This window comes from Lates calcarifer, linkage group LG5 (assembly GCF_001640805.2).
Source record: "Lates calcarifer isolate ASB-BC8 linkage group LG5, TLL_Latcal_v3, whole genome shotgun sequence".
Taxonomy (NCBI): domain Eukaryota; kingdom Metazoa; phylum Chordata; class Actinopteri; family Centropomidae; genus Lates; species Lates calcarifer.
Window position 1 is genome coordinate 2,368,684 of NC_066837.1, and position 24,332 is coordinate 2,393,015.

The 24,332-nt window shown below is 41.3% G+C and overlaps 2 protein-coding genes across 4 annotated transcripts in view; both read left to right on the top strand.

The window, feature by feature from the left end:
• Positions 1-58: 58 nt before the first annotated feature.
• On the top strand, positions 59-9,045 carry arhgap19 (Rho GTPase activating protein 19). Its single transcript, XM_018672546.2, is given in 13 exon segments — positions 59-171; positions 1,480-1,754; positions 2,245-2,325; positions 2,521-2,730; positions 2,810-3,036; positions 3,129-3,215; positions 3,453-3,518; positions 3,806-3,979; positions 3,982-4,014; positions 4,151-4,258; positions 4,710-4,823; positions 4,982-5,083; positions 5,693-9,045. Coding segments are annotated over 13 exon segments (1,578 nt in total). The 5' UTR covers positions 59-127; the 3' UTR covers positions 5,750-9,045.
• Positions 9,046-9,602: 557 nt separating this feature from the next.
• LOC108880824 (slit homolog 1 protein) overlaps positions 9,603-24,332 on the top strand; it is a 58,567-nt gene continuing 43,837 nt past the window's right edge. For 2 of the 3 annotated variants that reach the window (XM_018672542.2, XM_018672544.2), the window contains exon 1: positions 11,838-12,708. In XM_018672542.2, coding sequence (XP_018528058.1) covers positions 12,449-12,708 — 260 coding nt within the window. In that variant the 5' untranslated portion in view covers positions 11,838-12,448. Of the gene's footprint in view, positions 11,799-11,837; positions 12,709-24,332 lie in introns of those variants that run through there. The other variant, XM_018672543.2, reaches the window with a different exon arrangement.

Consider the following 24,332-nt stretch of genomic DNA (forward strand, 5'->3'; position numbering starts at 1 on the left):
AACCGACCAATCACAGCGAGGGACATGCAAATCAGAGCCATTACGTCACGCACACCCTCGACAAACTACCAATGGGTGATGAGATGGGCGGGGCCCGGAGGATAACAGCGGAGGATTCAAACTGAACATGGCTGCGGGGAAAGATGTCGATGAAAACACTCAAAATAGAAGGTAAGAAGGAATTGAGACGGACGTTGAGAGGCTTTTCTTTTTTCATGATATTTATATTGATGGAGAGTTGACTTTACTCACAGCTAAATTTGAGCTTGTGAGTTATTAAGGTAAACGCATTTTACGTTAGTGAGACTGATTGACAAGGGCTGTCATCTTTATCCGTCAGCACCTAACGTTAGCACCTAACTTAACTGCTTAATGTTACCGTAACAAAGCTGGAAATATCCGTTAACAGCAGGTTAGGAGTAGGATTAGTTACAGCTTTGTGGCCAGATATTGTTGACAACAATTTAAACGTTAAGTTTAAAAAGAAGTTACACTTGGGTTAGCTAACGTTAGCACTGTTAGCTAACGATATTGTTATATACGTTAACGTTAGCACTGTTAGCTAAGGGCTCTTAAGTTGGTACCACGCATGCGCTAACTACACAGCAGATAAATAAAACTTTGCAGGGTTACGTTAATGATGCAGTGTTGTGCTTTTGTTTCATTGTTCCTGTGTCTTTTTACATACATACACTTTGTACAGGTGTGGACACATTATCAACAGCCATTCAATAAATCCTGCCTTTGTTTAGCCTGTAATTTTAACTTGTCAGAGGCGTTTATTCAACAATTTTAAGTTTTTAGTCATGTGAGGTCGTAGTTTATGATGGGGTGTCACAGTCTGTGATAAAGATAATATATATTGTTATATAATGCTATCTGTATACAGCACCATTTTGAACAATGGATTCAAAATTGATCATTAAACACCAAAAACTGAACCGTAGATGCATCATTTATGCATTATACTGCATTATGTTGGATTCATCTTAACTCTTTTCTGTTGTAAAATGTATCAGCTGCATTTGCCTCTTAAACAAACTGCAGCTCAGAGGCCAGTGCCTTTTGTCAAGGACAATTTAAGGATTATTTATAGTGCTAACACCTGACATGCATGTAGTTAGGTGTGGGAGAAATTCCAAGCAAACACATGTCGAACATATTAACTTCTCACACAAAGGACCTGGAGGACATTTAAATTGATAATGTCATTGATTTTATGCAGATTCAGATTCAACAAAGATTCTGCCATCACTCTGTATAATGATTTTCCTCTGTGGTGGGAGTCTTACCTTGTAACAGGACAGACTGCACACCTTTACTTTGTATTTATCATATTATGTATCACATCTCTTACATATCAGATTAATCAGGTGTGTGTGGCTCTGTATATACATAATCCACCTGACTGATGTATATTATAGTATGTTGCGTATAGCAATCACCTGCAATCTATCTGTTTCTACCCCCCCACCCCAGAGGTACAGTGTGCAGTATGGTGATCAACCATGAGGAATCCCCCGGGGGCTCTCGCGCTGGCCGACCACCTGTCATCTTCAATCCAGACTTTTTTGTGGAGAAACTCCGCCACGAGAGCCCAGATGTTTTCCTGGAGCTGGTGCTCAGTAACATCACTCGTCTTATTGATCTTCCTGGGACAGAATTTTCGCAGCTCCTCGGCGAAGAGGGCCCTAAGACCCCAACAGGTGGAAATGGAGGCTTCTTTCGTTCTTTCAACTTCCTCAAACGCAAAGGTGAGAGGTGGACTAGGTGACATATAGAAGTTATCATGAGCATGAATATCGTTTTATTGCTCTTACAGCATTTAGCAGACTAGAGCATCGTTAATGTCCATCATTCCACAAAAAAATCTGATGGTAATGGGGAAAAATGACTAGTCATAAATTTTGTAGTTCAACAATCACTGTGGCAAGCAAGTAAAATAATCTTTTCTTCTTTTTTTGCCACATTCCTCCCATTCCTATTTATTCCACTGTGTATTCTCTGATTGATCGCACAGACCACCTCTGTGTTTTGGAAGTTATGGAAGTGTTGTGCTTTTACAGAGAAGACAGGATGAGTGCAAATGATACTGGGAACATGTCAGCTTTTAGCATGTGTTGTCCTGCTTGTTTGTCCTCCTGTGATAAGCCTGTAGAAAAAATGGAAGAGCAGCTTCTCTGATGTGTTTCAGCAACTTTTAATACTATCGCCCACTCATCATCTCTCCCAATACAATCACAGATAAAGGCGTAGTGTTTGGAACCCCACTGACAGAAAGCTGCATCGCCCAGATCTACCAGCTCATTGAGTACCTCAGCAAAAGTAAGTGGTTCAGTGCTCCAAGGAATTTATTTACGATTTTTTTAAACACATTACACACCCATGATTTTTTTTAAGCCAAACAGCCCTTTTTGATCAATGTGGATTGCATGAGGGGGGAAGCATTTAAGAGACTAAGAGATTCTCCAGATGCTTTAAGTTGTATTTTCTGATCCCCACCTGCTCTGACGTACTCAGATCTACATGTGGAGGGGCTGTTTCGGGTGCCAGGAAACAGTGTTCGGCAGCAGGCCCTTAAAGAGCTCCTTAACAGCGGGGCTGATGTCGACCTGGCGTCTGGAGACTTTCACCCAAACGATGTGGCCACGCTGCTCAAGACTTTTCTGGGAGAACTGCCCGAGCCCTTGCTCACACACAGACACTTCCACGCACACCTAAAGATAGCTGGTAGGAATACACACACACATATAAATGTTCACATTTAAGAATAGCAGCAATGTTAGTAGACATTTCATCTCTCTCCCAGATATGACTCTGTTTGACGAACAAGGCAACAAGACTGCGATACCCAACAAGGAGCGTCAGATCGAAGCCCTGCAGCTTCTCTTCCTGCTGTTACCCCAGGCCAACCGCTCACTGCTCAAACTGCTGCTGGACCTGCTCTACCACACTGCCAAGCAGCAGGACAAGAACAAGATGTCCGCCTTCAACCTGGCCCTCATGTTTGCCCCGCATGTCCTGTGGCCCAGACACGTAAGATTTGTGCTTAAATACAGGCGATAAGTGGTCAAAAACAGCTTGATGCAGTGAGCTGTTTTTCTGACTTCTGTTCTGTCCTGCTCCAGATGACAGCTGGTGACCTGAAAGACAATCTGAAGAAACTGAACAACAGCATGGCATTCCTCATCAAACACTCGCAGAAACTCTTCAGGGTGATTATTGAGCACACACACACACACACACACACGACTAAACAATCAAACAATTCAAAAATGAACCTAAGGTTGGTTATTTATCACACACTATGCAAGTCTGGAAACATTGTAAGAGCCACACACAGAAACAAAGTTGCTTTAAAAACATGGTATATGACTATACACTATAACTATATATATGTTTTAAAGGATAACATGTGGATGAATGACGTGTATCTACTGTGTGTTGTTCAGGCTCCAGTCTACCTGCGGGAATATGCCAGAGTGCACTTTACTGGGACTAAGGCTCTGCACACCAAGGTTAGTGGATGCTGATGAGTTCAAATTAGATCAACAATTTTTCCCACCTAGAAATTCTGTAGAGAATATACCGTGTAATACAACATACCACAATGCAGTATGCTTAGCTCCTTTTAGTCCTTTTCTTCATCCACTCAGAGTCAAATCCAGCTTCTAAACAAGATAATATTTGTGAGACATTATAAGTGAACTGAAAACTAGACTAATTCTTCTTTTTTTATCATTGTGATTTTATTTTTCCTCATTTTGAGTCTCCAGCCAGCCTGACTCACTCTGTGTTCTTTCAGGACGATCTGGAGCTGCTAGCGGCGAGCAGCTCCCCTGCTCAGCGGACTGCGTTGCCCCTAAAGAGGACGGCTGTTCTGGGCCCCAGCTCTCAGGATCAGTGCCAGTCTCCAGCTCAACAGTACACAGAGGAGGCCCTGAAGGAGCTCTTCAGACACGTCCACCACAACATGCCAGGACTCCGCCTAAGAAAAAGAAACTCGTCCGACAGGTTTCACTTACCGTCCTAGAGTCCAGCTGGTTGAACTGAAAATATAAAGCTTCTGCTGAATTCTCCAATGCAAATAAAACAGTGTGTGGTAAATGTCTCATAATATTAACTGTGCATGTTTTTGTCCTGTGCGCAGTTAGTCAAACAGACAAACTCAGGGACCCCCACCAACGAGAACCACCAGGGCCCCGCAGCTCCCAGCAAGAAACATCCCCGTTCACGATCCTTTGGTGGCCTCATCAAGGTATGGAGCTCTATAATCATTTTGGAAAATCACAAAGGAATAAAACAAGAAGTTAAGGGAGAGAAACCAAACAAACAAACTTGGAGTCTGAGTCCATGGAAGTTAGACATTGTTGTATCCTAAACTCTGAGTTATTGTACATATTGGAAGTGAAAATTTCCCAATGATTTTCTTTTTAAAGCTGACAGACTGATGAGACCGTGTTCATAACCTTTTAGTTTTTGGATTGTTATTAAATCAGCCAGTATGCTTTACCAATTCAAAGAAGCCAGTTTAAAAGTGACATCAAATATGACTGTGAAGTGTGATGAGGAGCAGCAGCAGTTAGATAGTGGTTTAGAGGAATCCTGTGATGTTGTGTCAGTGAACTTTGAATTTTTTTGTCCAGTCGTGATCGTTTCACTCTCAGCTAAACCGACCTTTCATAACTTGTGCTTTCAAACCTTTACAGCGCAAAGCTCGTGGGGAGCAGCTGACAGCAGAGAGACGAGTCAGACACATCTCCCCCGACACCGTCACCCGCACCGGAAGAAAACCTGGTAAAGAGAACGTCGTCCTCCAAGCGGTGAGTCTTCTCATGGCTTCGTATTATTACTGTTTTCTCTGCTGTGATGTTTTTCCATCTGCTACAAAACTGGCATATCACCCAAAATCTTATTTTTTTTCTTTCCATTAAAAATAATCATATCATATTGTTGTGTTTGTGTGTGTGTGTGTGTGCAGGTGAACAGCCCATTAAATGGTCCTGTGTTGGGAAAGGCGGGGCTGGTAGTAAAAAACCCAGACTTTACTTTTACTAAGGACAAAGCTCTGAAGGTTTCCAAGGTATGACACAGTTCTCTAAAATTACTCTGCAGATTCTGCTTTCACCCCTCAGAGGCATACACATGTAAAATTAATTTAATCTTGTACCAAATAATGTGTAAAAACTCAGACTTGAAAACAGAATCCACAGTAACTCACTTTTTTTTAAGCCATTTTGAGGAAACATGAAGCTTGACTTGTTTTTGTTTTGGTCAGTTTTGTATGCACTAGAAAACGCTGGCTGTATTCATCAACTTGTATTCATGAAACATTGTGTTTGAAGATCATTTGTCTTTTTTTTGTTTTCTCAGACTTAGAACACCACGACTAAGCTTGCTTAAAACATAGGCTTCTTAATGCCACTGTTTTGTCCACCTGGAAGAACAAAGCAAACTACATGAGGATTTATTCCTCATCATTTAGAAAACTGTCCAAACCTTGATATTGAAATGGTAAAACGTGGCTCCTGCTTCAGTGCTACTTTTAAAACGTGTTTATTTATTTTATAGGTCATATAACATTATAGTTGAACGTCACCGCTGTTAGCATTCAGTTGTAACTGAAAATCTTCCCTCCATCCATCCATCCATCCTCCCTCCTCTCCCCCTCGCTCCATTAATCTCTCAGCAGGACTCCCCCTCAGTGGCCAGGATGTGTTTCTCTCCTGCTCAGGAGGTCTCAGCATAAAACCCGACATGTGCTTCTCATCTCAGAGCAGATATGGGCAGTATTAATATTATTAATCCTCATGGTTATCATTCTGTTTTGATTGTAGTAAGTATGTTATAACTGTGACTAATATAAAGCAGTTTTAGCCTCAGCCAGAGCAGCCAAACCAAAGTCAGGAACTCTGTCTGTCTGTCTGTCTGTTTCCACTGCTGGACATCGTTAACAAACTGAATAAAATCCTCCATGCAGCTTTTATTTTATACGGCATTAAGTTTGGGATGGTTAACATACAATGCAACTTATTTCCACATCAAGATTCTGATTGATTCAGGCAAGAATCACTAATATTGAATTATCAGCCACAGGGTCCATAGAGGTTGCCTCTGTAAGAATAAGCTCATGTTTAGGACCCTGATAAAGTCAGAAGCAGATCTTGTTTATTTAACAACATTTTAAAATTCTTTAAACTAATTTTGATATTATTTATTGAAGGTTATTTGTGATTTGATTTCAGTCACATAAGACATTATTCTCAGTCATTTTTGTTCGTCTTATTTTGGAAATCAGTTGTGATGAGAGAGGATGTAGGGCTGGACGATACAACCACTTATGAGAATCACAATATTATACATTTTGACCAATAAATAATTGAAGCAAATAAAAAATTTAGATTTTTTTAAACTGCGCCACCTGGCACGATTGCAAGTCCTGTATTATACAGTCTCTTACAAGATCACGCCAAGTTATTCACACAAGCATTAATCCTCATCATGGTGGACGGTACTCTGTTTTGAATAAACACTGCTCTAATCTTTGTGGTTATCGCTCAGCTCTGCCTCACTGTGAATCATTTAACCAGTCTCTTTCTTTGGTTTGGCTTCACTGGCTCTGAGCTGCTTGTGCCAGTTATCACTTGAAACTTGTTTTGTTGGCTACTGTATCAGAATCTATGACCACTAGCTAGCTGAGCTAACAGCTGTAGCATGCAGAATATGTATAAATGTTGTACTGTGTGTGTGTCTGTATGTGTGTGTGTGTGTTTAAAGTTTTTAGACGTTGTGATGTGCGCTCTTGGTACAAAAGTTGGTTACGATATTTGGGTGAGAATCTCTTGGTATTTTGCTGCTGATCCAGAATCAGTGAGCACTAAGTTTGGCATTATTTTTCTAATGTTTTATCCTGATGTGAAAAATAGGATTTAATTAACAATCATTACACTTTACTACTCTCACAGGGTTGTCGATTATGAAACCATTGACTGGTTTCATAATGTTTGTAAAGCTATCAAATATGAAATATTACATTCCCAGAACATGTCACAGGACTTATAATATTTTTAAAATGTTTTATTTTATTTTTTTACTTCAACTGGGGTCATGGTTTGTGAGATTTGTTATGTTGATGGTTTAAATGAAAGTTGAAAGGATGCTTTTGTATGTGTTTACTCTGATGGAAATGAGCAGTAATCTGTTACAGAGGGGTCCTCTCTTCTTAACATGGTCTGTATGTGGTCCAGTATCTGAGGGCAGATGTGTTGAGAGGAGGCACGAGTCCAGGTAAAGTAAGAAAGGAGCTTTAACATGTTTGGATGTCAGACATTGTCACCTGTTTCTGTTTCAGCACAACTGTTAAAAACATAAGCCTGTTACAGTTACTAGTGTATATATGTAAAGAGACGACAGGGACACAAAATGTTTGATCAAAGGGACATGAAGTAATTTACAGGAGGAATTATACAACTTCTCATGGAGTTTCTTTACAAAACTCTACAAAATAATAATTTTAAAAACTATCTATAATGTGTAAACCACCAACATCAGTGCAGTCTGTTGCTGGATTAGAATACAGTATAAATTTGCAAAATTGTGATTCAAATCCATAAATCTCTCTCAAAAAATAAGTAAACTATTGCACATTTTTTGTTACTTGATATTTTCCTTCCATCTTAAAAAACGAGGGAATAGAAAATTAAAACAATGCAGATACATTGTGAGTTTTTTGTATTTGCAGAAAGTAAAAGTGTTACTTAATGCCCCTTTGACAGTCTTCATTGTATTCATATGTTGTTCTTGGTTCCTGAAACTTCACTGTTCATGGCTTGACTTAATGTCTGCTCAGTTTGTTGTATAGTGAGTACGGATGCACCGGTACCAGTTCCAGGAACTAAATTTCTTTGTTTTGTTTTTTTCCTGGACAGAGAAATTACATGTTTTTTCCAACACCCCCACTTTTTGTCGAGTTTGATGCAACACATGGTTTATGCTCATGGATACATTATTGGTTTGGAAAATCTTCTAAGACCTGATTCGTTTTGTTTTTTCTCAGTCTGATGTTGAGGATCTGTTATCGGTGCATCCTGTTTTGAAAGTGTTGTGGATGTTGTAACGATGGGTTTGTAGGAAGTGATCGAGGTGTTGAACGTGACTGACGTGTCAGCTGCAGACGAACACTAAAAGAGCTCCTTTTGTTTTATGGTGTAATGTCATGAAGGCGTCACAGGACCCTTTTCTTTTTTTGGTTTTGACTGAATTCATCTCTGCAGAGAAGCAGCCCTTTGAAACTGGATTGAGATTGTTTACTTTTCTCTCGACATCTTCTCATCCTTTTCAGTTCTCTGAAGTTTTAAGGGAGAGCTGCTGGATTTATTGCTGTTTGGTTTACAGAAATGTTTATTTTATGTTGGTGGGATTTAGCAACAAAACAAGCAAGATTTAAGGTACACTGATGTTTTTTAAGCCCCTTTTTAAATTTTGTTGTTCAAATGGGAGCAGTTACATTCTGTATGATGTATGATTTATATTTGAAACACAAAATACCCCTTAGTTTTTTAAGTGTCAGTGTTGCACGTTTTATTTTTCTCCTTTACATAAATGTGAAAGGTTTAGTTACTGATCTCTGCTTGCTGTGCACGGTCTCTGATGAGTTCTTCTGTACACTGTGAAAATGAAGATAAATACTGATGAGAACTGAACGTGACAAAAGTGAACATGTTGAATTTTACTCCCCCTTTTTTAAAATGTTGCCTCATGTGTTTAAGTGCACCTTTTCTCTTAATGTGGGTGAATCAGATGTGAAGAAACACTATCTTTTTATTAGGTTAAAGGTGATCATCTAAAGCTTTTGTCTTCTCATTTGTCCAAGCACAATTTTTCCATTGTCATGATGAGCTCATCTGTGACTGTGGGACCATGTGGTTTAAACTGTGGTAACCTTTTTTTGTGTATTCTAGTGTAAAATAAGTTAACCCTGTACATTGAATTCCTTGGCGAATGGTCCGCTTTGGATTAAAACTTTTTTTTATGTTTCCTACCGTCCATCTGCTGTTATGTTTGATTTAATGTCTCATTTGTTTCCATTGTGTTTTTCTTTTTCACTGAATTTCCAACACAGTTTGTGGTTAATAAGAGGAAAGAAATCTCATGCTGTAACAGGTTGTACTGGAGCTAAGGCTTCATCAATGTAGTGCTCCTGTTTGTCCACTAGAGGGGGTTATTGGCTAACAGAGGTATGTGCTGATGATAATAATCACAAACACCAACCTCATGAACTGAGATACATCACATCAGTTACCATGTTTTCACAGCTCTTGGTTATATCCCTGTGGCTCAGAATACAGTCGTCATATTTGGTTTTATTTTTCTGTTCTAGTGGAGGTTTTAGCTTCTGTTTATCACATTGATTCATTGTGATGGTAATACTCATCATCATACTCTGTTGATACCCATAGAGCAAATCTTTCTCTCTCCCCCTCCAGGAAGGTCAGAGGTCAGAGGTCAGGCAGTGGAGTGACTCAGGAGCTGGTAGGGATTCAGCAGACACAGTGATTCTTCTGCTTTCAGATCATCCGTCTTGATCCTAATTTGTATCCTAATCCTCGAAACCTACTTCTACTCATGTATTTAAAAAATACATCCAGTATCTCTGGACAATATCGAACAAAGACACTATCAGTTATTCAAAGTTTTAGTACGATGAACTAAATCTATAACTGCAAATATATCTAAATGCTATGAAATAGAACACAGCAATGCTCTTTCAGCCATTGTGGGTTTTGCACATTTTCCACTTGTGTTTCAGCAGGCAGGAATAAATAAACCTGACGCCACTGGATCACAGGGACACGTTTGATGAGATGGGAAAAAAACATGATGTGTTGACGCTAAACTTAACTGAGCAGAAATCGCCTAATTTTAGTTTTAAAAGCTGTGTGTTTGGTTGAGAGGGTTTGAAATTGATTGTTTTTTTTTAGCTTTTTATCTTTAAATCACAGCAGGAGGATAGTAGGAGCCACTGTTTCCTCTAATCTAATGGCTTAATTCATCAAATTAACCTGGTAATATATTTATTGTTAATTTTGTCAATGGGTAAGTCTTCTCTTGTTAGTGAGATTGGAGAATTTGGTGCCAAATGATTGTAGATGCAGGGACTATTGTGAACTTGACGCGTTTGAGACAAAAGCATCTGCTCTGTCCTTCCAGAAATCAATTCAGACGCGTCTGCAGTTAAACTCCCCCCACCCACCCCTGCCTCAGAAACCTATTATGGCCCCAGAAATAAGGGGGTCCACCCCCCTGGAGATGTCAACATCTCGTCCCTCCCTTTGTTGCAGATTATCGCCGAATGAGTCATTCAATTCAGCTGCACAAAGGAAGCAGCCGGGCTCTGCCTGTGGCCAATTTGTTTTCCATCACTTCTGAAGAGCGCCTGGTTAAATTAACCCGTCATCCTGAGTCTGCGGGGAGAAGACAAAGTGAGGCCATGAGCAATAATCACTCATGTATGGTGGTAAATAAAAAGATGGGTAAACTCTGCCCTCCAGTTGCTGATCATCATACTGCAAAACAAACCCCAAATCAAATCTGCCAGCCAGAGAAAATCTAATTATACTCCATGTAACCGCAAGATATATTGTAGAAATCACTGATGTAGTGATGAATATGGCAACTGCTACAGATGAAAATGAAAACACAGAGGAAACAAAGAATCCAGCATCATGTTTTTGCTCTTTCCCTTCTTGCAAAGCACCGTGAATGCCTCACTCTGCTGTAACTGATCTGTTTAAAACAGCTTAATCCAGCACCCAGTTCTTTGGTGCCGACGGTCAGCATAAATCAAGCTGGTGACTTGATTGATTGGCCGAACATACAGTTTTGATAATTAATTGCGTTGATCATTTATCAAGCAAAAATGCAGAACATTTGCAGCTTCCAGCTTCTCAGATGTTTGCAGCTTTTCTCTGTGGATTTTGGATTATTTTTGGATCATCCTTCACCAGTTTCTGATGTTTTACAGGGTAAGCAATTACTTGAAACTGTAAGATTTAATTAGGAAATGTAGTAAGCTCCAAAGGTAGTGGTGCACAGTAGGTTTATGTTTTGGTGACTTTCCTCCACCATGTCCCTGATGATTCAGATCTTTTTCTCCTCTTTTCCTTGGTAATATGGCAATGACAAAAGCTGAAGCCAGCGTTTCTGTGGAGATTTAAGGGAAAAAAAAAAACTCAGCCAGGCTCCATTTGAATTTCAAAGCCTTGCCAGTGAATTCATAATAGACTTCTGAGTAAGCTCTGTGGCAGCTTATGGCATTCCAGTTATGCCAGTCTCATAAGAAACACCACCACCACCCCTCCTCCTCCTCTCCCCTTCCTCCCCAACCCAAGTTCCTGCAGCTTGGTGTGATGGTTTGGCACTGAGCCATGGCAAAAAAAAAAAAAAAAACATTATCACATTTACACACACGGCAGAACTTCCTCCATCTCCTTTTATTTCACATTTATTGTCCTGTCTCTCCACAAATTGTTTCTCCTCCTCTGTCCTCACATTTTCTCTGGAGCTTCCCGGTCGGATGCTTCAGCCTGATCACGATTTCCTCTCCCTTCCTCCCTCTGTCTCTCTTCTCATCATGTCCATGCAGCCTTAGGCTCTTTTCTCCCCCCCAAGGGAGGAGAGCGCATGTGGGCGAGAGAGATAGACAGAAACAAGGAGAAGGACAGAAAGAGAGAGAGAGAGAGAAAAAGGCTGCCGTCACTGGAGGTGCCGGCTCCCGCTACTCCTGTCACTGAATAGATGTGAGTTCACTCCGGGTGCTGGTGTGTGTGTGTGTGTGTGCATGTATGTGTGTGACTGGAGGGTGGGGGGGGTGGCATGGGAGGAGTCTGAGTGCTGTTATTTGTAAAAGCTTTTGATGGATGATTGCTCTGTGTGTGTGTGTGAGATAGAGGGAGTGAGGGAGTCCCCCCCTTTCTTTTTCTTTTTTTTTTTTCTAGTGGCTCACTGTTCAGTGCACAATGACTCAATGAAAAGTGGAGGGGAGAGGCAAGCACACTGTACGGCTGCATGAGAGAGAGAGAGGGAGAGAGAGAGCAGAGAACACACAGGAGAGTAGAAGAGGGTAAGGCAGTTGGAGGGAGCTCTAAAGCTGGGGACAAGAAGAAGGAGAAGAGGATATACTTGTCTTTTTCCCCCCTCTCTTTCTCTCTCTGAAAGGCCACTCTGGGATCAAGTGGCAGCCGTTCAGTCCCAGCTGAACTTCACCTGGCTGCACTGCTGCTGCTGTCTTGTCTCAGCCTCTTGAAGCGTTTCACTCACTGCACTTCTTCCCACTTTTAAGGAAGGTATCACTGGTGGTGGTCACTCACTCCTGAGGTAAAAGAAGGGACAGGATCTGTGCCGGTGTCTGCAGTGTGGTGGTGGTGGTGGAGCGCCGCAGGATAGCAGGATGCCTGCTGGGAGAAGAGGAGGGGATGGAGCCGGGTCAGGAGGCTGCGGGATGGCGGCAGCGGCAGCGGGGCCCCCGGGTCGGGCTCTTCAGTCTGGGCTGCGGATGATGCTGGCGTGGGGCATCCTGGTGCTGCTGGCAGGTCGGGGAGGTGCGGAGGCGTGCCCTGCTCCGTGCAGCTGCCTGGGGAACACGGTGGACTGTCATGGCCTGGGGATCCACTCCGTACCCAAAAACATCCCCAGAGGGACCGAGAGGCTGTGAGTAGTCATGCACTGAGCACGTGTGTGTTCATATTTTCTTCACACAGACAGATAGTAAGATGAGGGGAATCCTTCAAAGTGACGGCACATTGCTGCTTCTCATTTAAAGGAGCAAGGAGCAGTTCAGATCTGGGTTTATCTTAAAACCAGGCTTTATAGGTCAGGGTATGAAGGTATAACCAGACACATATATTTTATAATTTGTCTGTGTAAGATGGATGTGTGTGTGTGTGTGTGTGTGTGTGTGACAGAGGAAGACGAAGTGGGGAGTTTCTTTGCAAATGAGTCTGTAGTGAGAATTTAATTATCAGTGTGACTCACCCTGTGTGTAGTTATTTCATAGTATTAGTGTGTGTGTGTGTGTGTTTGTGCACACTTTGTGTCATTTCTGGTCTGCTGCAGTGTCTCATTCCAGCTCTCTTTACCAGTAGTCTGTTTAACTTCATACCAAACACACACACACACACACTTTGACTCTCCACTTGACTCCCAGGATTCAGAGTGCTGCTCTGCGGCATCATTGCTCTTTCCTGCAGTTGTTCCCTGTTGCAATTGCACATTTAATAGTTCTTTTATTTCCTCTGAATTGCCATGTTTTCATAATTAACACATCTCATGCTCTGTATGAACTCTTCATCATCTGTTTGGGGAAAAAAAAACAAGTGTATCCTCCTCTTCTCTTCCCCTGCACTCTTTCTATTTCAGGTTCAGTGTAAAGTGTAAAATAATCTCATTTTATTTTTAGATGTGGGTTCTGTTTAGGTGTTTCTCACCCTGTTAGACCTCACGGACATTCCTCACTACACAAATGTTTTGATTTAGCTGTACATTTACAGTCCCTTTCCATTTTATTAGGGACACCTATACAATCAGTTGCAATCTAGTCCAACAGCTCTGCCACATATTCTACCTTAATGAGGCTCATAATGGCCTGAGGTGTTAATTCAACTATGTGATTATTACTTTAGGTTGTAATTTATGGTGGTGTTGAACTAGACTACATTATATTTAAATATGTGTCTTATATTCTTCCCTTCCTTGTGTTTGTAACATAATGTAGTCCAGTTCAACCCCACTGCAAACTACAGCCTCAATAATGAATTTATAGTCAAATTAACACCTGACAGTGTCAATTAAAAAACTGAACATTATTATCTATTATATACTGCGCTGTTTTATTTAATTAATTAAAATTTTACACATGCACCTAATAAAGTGTCCACTCAGTTAGATTTAGACCATCACACCACTAGAGATAAAACTCTGACGACATGTTTCTGTCTGATGGCCTCTCTTCAAAGTCAAAAATATTAAGCCTGTACTGTAAGCTGTACTCTGTATTCTCAGATGTTGCAGATCCAATTTTCATGCCACTTTGAGGAATGACTCATGTTGCTATAATTAGAAGTAGATATTTCTAACTTTGAAAGACTTCCCTCGCTGCCCCACTGATCTAATTTTCGTGAAACTTCCAGGAGTCACACATCTTCTCACAAAAACTAGCACTTGGATCATATCAGCACATGTAGCAGATGAATTTTCTTGTGATGGTGGACTACCACTTGAATACTGCTCTGCTGTAGCTGACTGAAATATCTACTTGTGATGTCAAATCTGGCATCTACCTACTTGCCAATTATTTACAAAGAAACAGAAGATTAACCCCAAAAAGGAGCCTTGAAATGCAAGGTATATCACCACAACCTTTAAATCCTATATTGGAGATTTCTCTTCAGAAACTCTGATCTTCTAACCTAAAAAACAACTTAAGAACATCACAGTGTGGAGTGTGTGTGTATAAATAAGGAAGCACTTTATCTCTCTAAGTGTATGTACTGTATGGGGCTCTCAGTGCAGCGTGAACATGTATGTTTTTGTACATTGCGAGTGTGTGTGTGTTTATTTCAGGTTCTAGAGTGCCTGTGTGTGAATAATTGATGATTGTCAGGGGTGCCAGCAGAGATACATTATCCTTCCTCCTCTCTGGTTTACTGTAGCGTGGAGGATGTTTCCCCCTCTGAGGCTGATAGCTTTATGATCAGGGGATGGGGGCTCGGGCTCCCGGTCAAAGAGAAATGGCCTGGAAAAAACTCAGAGCCTGCAGAACCACTCGTCCGTTTGTCTTTTTACATCGCTGAGATGGTGACGGTTTTTCACTGAAGGTTTTCTCGCTGTAGAAAGTAACAGTTACTGACAGTGGAGAAACAGGAAAAATAGGATTGGTTAGATACAGGTACAATTACAATTAAAATTTAGTCCTAACCTTTGATATTTTATGTTAGGATTCATCTACGTAATGTCAGCTCAGTATAATCAGGTGAAAATGCCACAGAAGATATTTATCCTGTGAAGATCTAATAGTCTCTGTGTCTAGGACAACTTATGAGGCTTGATAAAGACTCACATGCCAGATTTATTTTAATAATAATGTCTGCAATAAACCTTCCAGTTGTCATGGCTGTTGACATGACTCTTGACCCAGGCTGGGGGTTCAACGAGTTGTCTTACGTGTCTGAGAAAGTGTTTTATTTCTTAAACGTCTTATACAACAAAGTAATAAAATGCAGTCATCAAAAATAAGAACCTCAGGACATTCTTGAAGTAGTGAAACAAAAAGGCTGAGTTTCCATTTTCCTGAAGATAACACAAAGGCCAGCCACTGCTGCTCGGAAACATTCTGTGGGTTTAGTTCATATATGAGTATTTTTTGAGATGCTACCCACAGCTCCAACGCCTGACTGCTCTTAAAACAGAAATGTCATGTTTTTACATTTCACTTCATAAACTTTTTAAAATAAATATGACATCCTTGGATGGTATATTTTCCTCTTTTGATCAAGCTAGGCTGGCAGTTTTTCTCACGCTACGTCCTACATTCATCTTCTCATTTAACTCAGTTTGATGTGAGATGCAAAATGTTTCTTTTCTGGAATGACAGTTTCACACTAACCAGTCTCTTAACTGGTGGGTTTGCACAAACACCCCGCAAAATACAAACCTTCCAGATAGTTATAGGTTTATTCATCAAGGTTTCAAGATGTGTGTCGATTTGAAAAATACTAAAGACTAAACAGTAACATGTCTTTTCTCAGAAAACATGTTATCATCAGTTTTTCTGGGGACTATTTGTCGAGAGGTACAGCCATTCAATTTAAATCTGTGGATTATCCACAGTAACCAGGACATTGTTTTAATGGTGGGAGGACACAAACAGTGCAGTGGGAACAGAAATGTCAGAGATGGACATCTGAAAACCTTGATACATAAAAGTCAAACTGTCTGCAGGGAAACCTATCGCTGGAGGTTAAGTGAAAAAATATGTCCATCTGTGATTTATGTGAACTGACCCTTAAAAAAGAATAAGCCCCACACCAGGGAAAAGCCAACGACCAGCTACTCTGTCCCTGTAAACACAGCCAGTCTGACCTTTTGACCTCTGGATTGTTTCCTCCTCCCAGAGCTCTACCAGCCGACCGTCCTGTAGACTCAGACAGTCCCTGCCCTGCAGTGGAGAGAGGAGTGACTCATTAAACAGCTATTTGTTAAAGGGCTTGTCGCCCAATTAGCATGTAAAGTGATCTGAGTGTGTGTGTCAGCTGGACAGCTAGCCACTGGGGGAGAGAGAGTTAGTGGTGCGTGTGTGTGTGTGTGAGAGAGAGAGAGAGAGTGTGTGTACAGTATTTCCTGGGAGACAGCCGGCAATAAGAGGGTCATTTATCAAGGTGACTTCACCAGTCCAACTAAAACCCCCCTCCTCGCTGCATTGTCATGGCAACACTGAAAAATGGATGCCCCTTTGGGCCCTGATGAGCATGGTTATTTGAGCAGAGGAAAGTGTGTGAGAAAGAGAAGTCTGTTAAGACGTGTTCATGAGAGTGTATGCACTGGTATTAGAGAAAAGACTGGACTCAGTACATCACTTTAAATCTTATGTTCCCACTCATCAAAAAGTTTTATCATCGCCTGCTCCAAAATGACAAAGTTTACAGCAAACTAGGTCTTCAGCTCGGTAAAAATATCCCAAAAACTGAGCTGAGATGAGAGTTGCTGATGATGCACAACAGCACCTTAAAATAAGTTTAAAGTCAGTTAGGTGCTACTGTCTTTTTTTTAAGCACTGGGGGCTTTATTGCCTTTATTTGATGGTGACAGTTGAGATGGAGAGAGAATGCGTTCTGCTCAAAACTGGAAGAAGTGCAGACTGGTTTGCTCGATAGCACAGAAGAAGTTTAAAGGTCAGCGCCATCATTTTAATGTTGGATTAAAAAGTCAAAACTCCTGCTCCCTGCCAGGAAAAGTCAAATAAAAATTCAGTTTTACACGCTGTTTCTCCCAGTATCCGATGTCAGGTCTGTCCATTTAGTCATCAGCTAACAAATATTACATTTTAAAGACTGCAGGCTTTTCAAAACTCATCCACATTTGAGTCTACGTGTTCATGTTCAGTTCAAAGTTTCTAGTGTGCCTAAGCAGCAACAGAAACTTTGCTGCAGGTGTCTGAAAAGGGCCGAGTTTGAAACTGAAGTGTCTCCTTGTCAGCTCTCTTTGTCCTGACCCTGAACGAACCCGACGCACAATCAGGAGGAAGAAATCTTAAAGCAAACTCTGTCAACGTGCGAACAGCAGAGAGTGTGAGAAAGTGCAGGTCGAGGTCGGTGTTGGACTCTGATGTTTTATCTTTGTGTAGCTGAAAGAAAGAGAGAGAGAGAGTGTGTGAGTGAGTGTATAGTGTGCAGAGATCCTGGATACCCACAACTCAAACATCAACGACTGAAACAGCGAGACTCACTCTGTCAGTCACACACTGCAAATTGAAAAAACACACTCTCAGACTGTGCGTCTGTTTATTTCTGGTTCTGGATGCATCATTATATAAATTGGGCATGAATCATTGAGAAAAATATCAATCAAGTTACGCGTGTGTGTGTGTGTGTGTTCAAAAGTATTTTCTGTGTGTGTGTAAGCCATTATGTGTAGCCGCCAGTGAGACAGCTAATTGAGTGTGAGGAGGATTAGTGTTAGCGCCTGACGCGGTGAGCGGAGAGCGGGAAACTGAGCTGCCACATGCACACATGGATGCCGAATACACACACGCACACACACATAGCAACTTGTTTTTGTCTCTTATGAGGACATTGCATTGAGTTACATTAATTCACTGGAGATTTAACCACAAACCTCCTTAATCCTGCAATTTAATGGTTCACAAACTAAACTCTACTCTAATTTTTACATACTATAGGAGCTTCGTTAAGTGCAGAAGTAAAACTCTGAGCTCCTCAAGTCTTCATTGAATTCAGAGTGTGAAGGACGTCATGTGTTATTCTTTTAATGTCCAATCATTAAAAAGCCCATTTTGAAAAACTCAGCAGTAATCTCTGTCTTCCCAAAACTGTCCCGGTTACTCGGGATAATCCACAGACCCCACTAGGAGCAGTTTTCATTGGGAACTTGGAAACGGTCCTCAGCGTGGTCTTTGGATTATCCCGAGTAACCTGGACACTGTTTCTGGAAAGAAATGCAGTAGTCAAGTTTTTTTAAATGTAGTTTTTGAACTCCATTCACCTTGATTTATTCAGATAATCTTAAAACCTCAGTAAAATAAACAGACTTTCAGTGGACCTAGATGCCAGTAGGTGTAAGTATGTATGAATATGTAGAAAACATATTTAGTATTTGTAATTTTCTCAGTTTTACTATCACTTCTATGTCCTTCTCTTTCTCTCTGTCTCTCTCCACACGCCCCTCGTTTCTCAGTTTTATTACCAGTGACTGCCACCTCAGCTTCTTTCTCTCTCTCTCTCTCTCTCTTATAATCATCTTACCATCTTCCCTGCAGCCCCTCAGTGGGAAAGATGCCGCTAATGAAGTGTCCTTAGTTCTGAATGTGTGTGTGTGTGTGGTCGCTGACATTAGTCACATCCACTGTGTTGCATCTAGGGAGAAAGATGGGATGGGGAGCAGGAGGGATAGGAACAGGATGGGAGAGTTGTTTCAGGCTGTCAGGGGAGGTAAAGATGGAGGAGGAGAACTAGTGAGGAAGGAGGTGAAAGAGGGGAGGATGGTTATAAGACAGAGGTGTTATAGAGGAGAAGAAGGGGAGGAGAGAGGAAAAAAAGAGGTGAAAGCAAAATCTCAGAAAAATTCATCTGCAGTGCAGTCTTTTGTTGACTTGGTAACATTTCACGAAGTTGGTTTTAGGCAGATTGTAATTTATCAATAAAAGCTGCCGCGTTTTCTTTCCATGTCAGGAAATGACTTTGTTCTGAGCAGCAGAATATTTGCTGCCACTCTTGATTTCATGTACCAAGCAACTGGGTGGGATATTTGGTCACGGTCAGACCTTGGTCCAAATGAAGCACTCCAGGGCTGATTGGAAACGACCCGACAAAACCTCCCACTCAGTAACATCTTGTACTGATTGCTCTGTTCTCATATGACCAAACAAAGAAAGAAACCACCCCAGGGTAGCACAGAATTGTTATAAATAGGTATTTAAAACCAGAGCAGTTGCCATGATTTTTGTTGATTTCTGTCCTTCAGTTTGGTTTCTCTTGGTGAGAATAATTACATTTTAATGCAGGATTACACTAAATATTGACACTATGAAATTGTGATTATGGATCAGTAAGCTGCCAACAGAACTGCAGAAACATGACACATAGCAGATTTGCCATTTGTCATTGTCCAACTACCTCTACTCCTGCCAAGCCTCGCCACAGTTTAGACCTGTAGACATGGACATGTAGATCTGCCACCACCTACGACAATGGCAATTTCAGATTGATTTGTGACCTGTGTGAAGGTCAGTTGTTACCCCCGGAGTTGGCTGCTCTGCTCTGGTAATGGTGTACAAAGTGCCATCGCAGTTTAGTGTAGTTCCGCCTTTTTCCTCACGTCGAGTAACATGTAGATATTTGAAGCTTTCTTGAGAACCACTTATCCAAAAAACTTCACAATCGACACTGCACTTCTTTGCATCCTCAGCAATACACCTGCCAAGTTTGATGTTGATCGGATGAGCAGTTGTTGATAAAACTGAAGGACAGATAGACAGACAGATATTCCTCCATTTATAGTTAGATGGAGCCAGATTACAGTGTAGGGGGCTCTGTCATGCAGAGACAAAGTTGAACTACTTTTGCTACAGCTCATCACAATGTCATGTCACACCATTTTTTTGGGATCTTGTCTGTGTGTAGTACTTGTACAAATAGTTGTGCAGTGTTTTAGTTTCTGAAAAGCAATAAATTTATTACTTCCTGTATCATATTTCACCATCTCGCCTGTACCTTAAACACCAACATAGCTCACAGTATTGTTTTGGCACAGAGCTGTTTTCAGTCTGAGACCCCACTTAAAGGTGCTATATGTACGTTTTTTGCTATCGCTACGTAGCCAGCGTTAGCATTAACAGTTGTTTACAGACCAGTGTAGTAGAAACCTTGCTAGTTCAGTGTCACGTTGATTCCTCTATTCACCAAGAGCTGTCTCAAGTGGTGGAAAGCGACAATGTTAACACTTGTTTTTATTTTATTTCTATCACTTTTTTTCTTGTACTGCAGTTAGGATGCTAACCAGCTAGCCCTGGCCTATCCTGTCCCATAGGCTAATACCACTTTATGATAGTGAGTCACTCTGTCATCAAGTCTGCCCTCAATCTAAACATGAGATGAAAAAGAAGTAGCATTGCCTAGAGAGCACATTCTAAATTCTTGTCTTGTAAACATAACAATAGCTGAAGCTCTTGGTAAGTAAACAGCTGTTAATGCTAACATTGGCTATGTAGAGATAGCAAAAATGTACATATAGCACCTTTAAAACTTTTGTTTTCTTTATAATGCTCTTAACTGTAAAGGGTGTGTGAGTGTGTTACCATGTGGTCCCGAGTGGGCAAAACTCATACACCAGAAATAATAAAACAAACTAATGCCAAACAGATAACTTGAGCTGAACTTAAAAGGGCCTGAATTTGATTTATTTTCAATCTCCAGACCAGTTCTTGGTCCATCTGCTGCAACCAGACAGGGTGGACCACAACAAATACACTATTTAACAGGGAAATTGTCTCTTCTACCCGAGTCCCAACCAAAGAAACCTGATCATATGAAGGTTTCGATCTGAACTGGATTGATGTTTAGCAAACTGTTGATGAAGCAGAAAAGTGTTGGGCTTCTTTGTTGTTTATTTAGACCGGTTGAGACTGTATATTGTTGCTCTGTCTGTCTCCCTCTAATAGCGGTGAGTGGTTTTATGGGGAGGAGGATTCTGTTAGTGTGTATCTTGATACCTCATTCTGCACAGATGCTCAATTGATTAGTAGATTAAAATTAGCCAGTTGTATTGATTTGCCTCCTGCATGCTCAGATGTATCCTGCTTCCCTGTGTGTTTATATGGGAGTTTTTTAAAGGCTTTTTGAAAAGCAGATATGGATAGAAGCTGTTGATAACCAACATTTTGTGCTTACATTTAGTATCTTTTTATTTGACCGCTCTAAGACATGCTTCTTCTACAGTATCTTTGATGTTATAATCATAAACAAGTGTCAGTATTGTTAGGATTCTTCTTTTATAAATGTGGAACCCATGGTACCCAACCAGCGTACAGGGATATGGATTATATATTCTATGTGTGCAACAAAAAGTTACGACTCTTTATTCAATTTTCTCTTACTCAAATAAAAGAACTGGCGTGCTGATGTCGACCCAAAGGCCACTGAAGTCATCAGCACGCACAGATAATTGTATACCTGCTTTTAATAGGCTTAATTTGAAAAACTGAAGAAAACCTAGGGCTGAGACATATTTGTGTTTTTCTGTTGCTTCTGTTCTGTTGCTCTCTGATGCTTAGATATTCTTAAGTTTGAAGCCAATCAACATGTTTTGAAGGGATTAATCGAGGGATCAGTGTTTACTGCTGTTTTAATGTAAGTTTTCGATTTAATTTCTGTTGGTACTCAAAGTGTTTAGGTCTGATGCCCTGCTCTATTTCAGGATCAGTGCTTCCACTCACTGTCTGTCTTATTGTTTCTCTCTATCCACACGACGTATCTCATCATCTTACTGAATCGCTCCCCTCATCTCCTCGTCTTCCTCCTCCTCCTCCTCTCCCTCCATGTCAGATCTAACTGTAGAGAGCAGAGCTGAGCGGATCAACTGCCTCACTGCCCACTGAGGCTGTGATTGTGTGTGTGTGTGTGTGTGTGAGACGCGTTCTGCTTTAATGAGCTATTGTTTGGCAGAGTCGCCACTCGAGGGGAGTCTGTCGCTCCGCTGACCCCTGACCCCGCCATGCTGCACAAAACTCAATTAACCACGCCTCATCAGGCCTGTGCTTGTGTTCATCTCTTCCCTCGAGTTTCCTTCCTACTCCTCGTACAACAAAGACAAATCTCACGAGCGTCTTGCCATTAGTGGGTGATATTTTCAGACTTGGTGTGTTTCTGAGGATCCATACATGCTCTTTCAGTGTGTGAAAACATGGTGGCTTACTGTATATCTCTTCCTCCTGATGCTTGTTTTGCCTGTGCAGTCTAACTGTCAGGGTGATTTCACACACATCCAGGGGGTGATTTTGGACCCCCCGCCATGACCCGTCTCCATCCATCTTTTCCTCCCGCGCTCCCAGCCAATCCCCTTCCTTGGAGCCATCACCTCCTCCATCTTTAGACTGTAAGACCTCCAGAAATCTTATTTTCTTCCAACTGGATGAGACTATTTCACCTTCAAACATTTTCTACACCGAAGTGTCTGTTGGCTTGACACTAGTGCAACAATCTATATATATATCTGATATACTTGCACATTTGCTTGTATATGCTGTGTTTCCATCAACAGCTCTTTGGCTCTTGAAAATATAGTGAGAATTTCCATAGTTTTTCAACACTTTATAAACAAAATGGTTAATCAATTAATCATGTAAATAATCAGCAATTAATCTATAATGAAAGGAAGCAGACCTAGAAAAACTGGAAGCTCTCATGAGGATGTTCTGGTGTCAGCAGGGAGAGCATGGCGCTGATTTGCTGCCTGGTGGAAATATTTTTTATTCCACGTAAAGTATACACACACACATTCTGTCTTAGTCAAATCAAGGGAGTCTTTTTAGTGCATAATCCCCTCTTGTGTTACTCTCACTTCATAGGAGCTGTGCAAGGAAACACTGCCTGGGGAAACTAAAATGAGTAGAACTTTGGGAGATTTGATTTCTCCAGTCAGACTCCTAAAGCCTTGTGTTATCTTCAGCTAAACTTCTCCAATAAGGCAATCTACTGCCTCTTATCTGGAGTCGGACTGCAGTGGCAGCAGGTTAAGCAAGATTGTTCAGATGTCCCTGTGCCCGGCAGTGTTTTCCAGTTCCTCCTGGGAGATTGCGAGGCATTCCCAGGCCAGATCAGACATACACCGATCAGCCACATTAAAAACCACCTGCCCTAATGTTGTGTAGGCCCTCTTTGTGTTGCTAAACACCGACACATCGAGGCAGAGACACAGGACCTTTTGGATTGTCATGTGGTGTCTGTGTGTCAACCAGAGGAATCTGAGGACATAAGGTTTCCCATCAGAACATTGCATTGTTATTACTTCATCACATAATCACTTCATCTCTCAGTGTATTCGGTGTTGTCGCTGATGGAAGGCACCCAGGAAGCATCCTGATCAGATGCCTGGACCGCCTCACTTTTTCAGATTAACTTGAGATTCTTGCACAGAAAGAAGACTGTGGATTTTATCCCCCATTACTTAAATCACAACAATCATGAATATGAACCTGTCCTATGACTGTGATTTGTAGAAAACTCCTGAAACAAAGGGAAACACACTGGGAACGTATGAAAAAACAACTCTTAAGTGATGAATCTGAGTCCAGAATAGCTCGGTCTCAGATTCTGCTGCGAGGTTTCTCCTTCTTTTTCTACTTTGCCAGGTGTTTTCTTTGCATTTCCATGAGCTGAGGTGTAGATCCGGTTCACACACCCAAACCACAACATCCACTCTCTTTTCGCCTCTCTCTCTTTCTTTTATACGGGACAGGACAAGGTCACACTCTGCTCCACCCTTTACAGTAGTACAGAAACACGACACTCCGCGTACACACACACACACACACACACATACAGGTACGCTCAGTTTACCTCTCCTTCCACAAAGCCTCGTGGGAAGAGTGACATCATCTCTTCTCTTTCTTCGTGACTGTCAATCATAGTAGACAATGAGGTCATAGGGTTAAACCCCTCCCGCTCGAAGCAGCCTCCGCGACTGTGAATTTGAAAAGAGGGCAGTATCACAGTAACACACACTGGCAACAGTTTATACCTGAAGTGTGTATACAGAAAGAATGGAAACTTACTTCTGTGATGTCTCTACCTTGAGTGACTTGGAATGAGTGCAACAATAGAGTAAACCCTCAGAGAGCAGATAAAACAGTAGCTGAGAGTGGGTTGAGAGGGAACATGGCACTCCTGTCAAACAGTAGCCTTGTCTTCCTGGAAGGATTCTCGCACTGTACGTCTGAACAAAAGTCTTCAGGAAACAGTTTGCTTGGCTTTCTTTCAGCTTTAAGCTGACGTTAGCTGATTTACAGTAAAAAAAGAAATGCAGGTTGTCCTCAAAGTGAACTC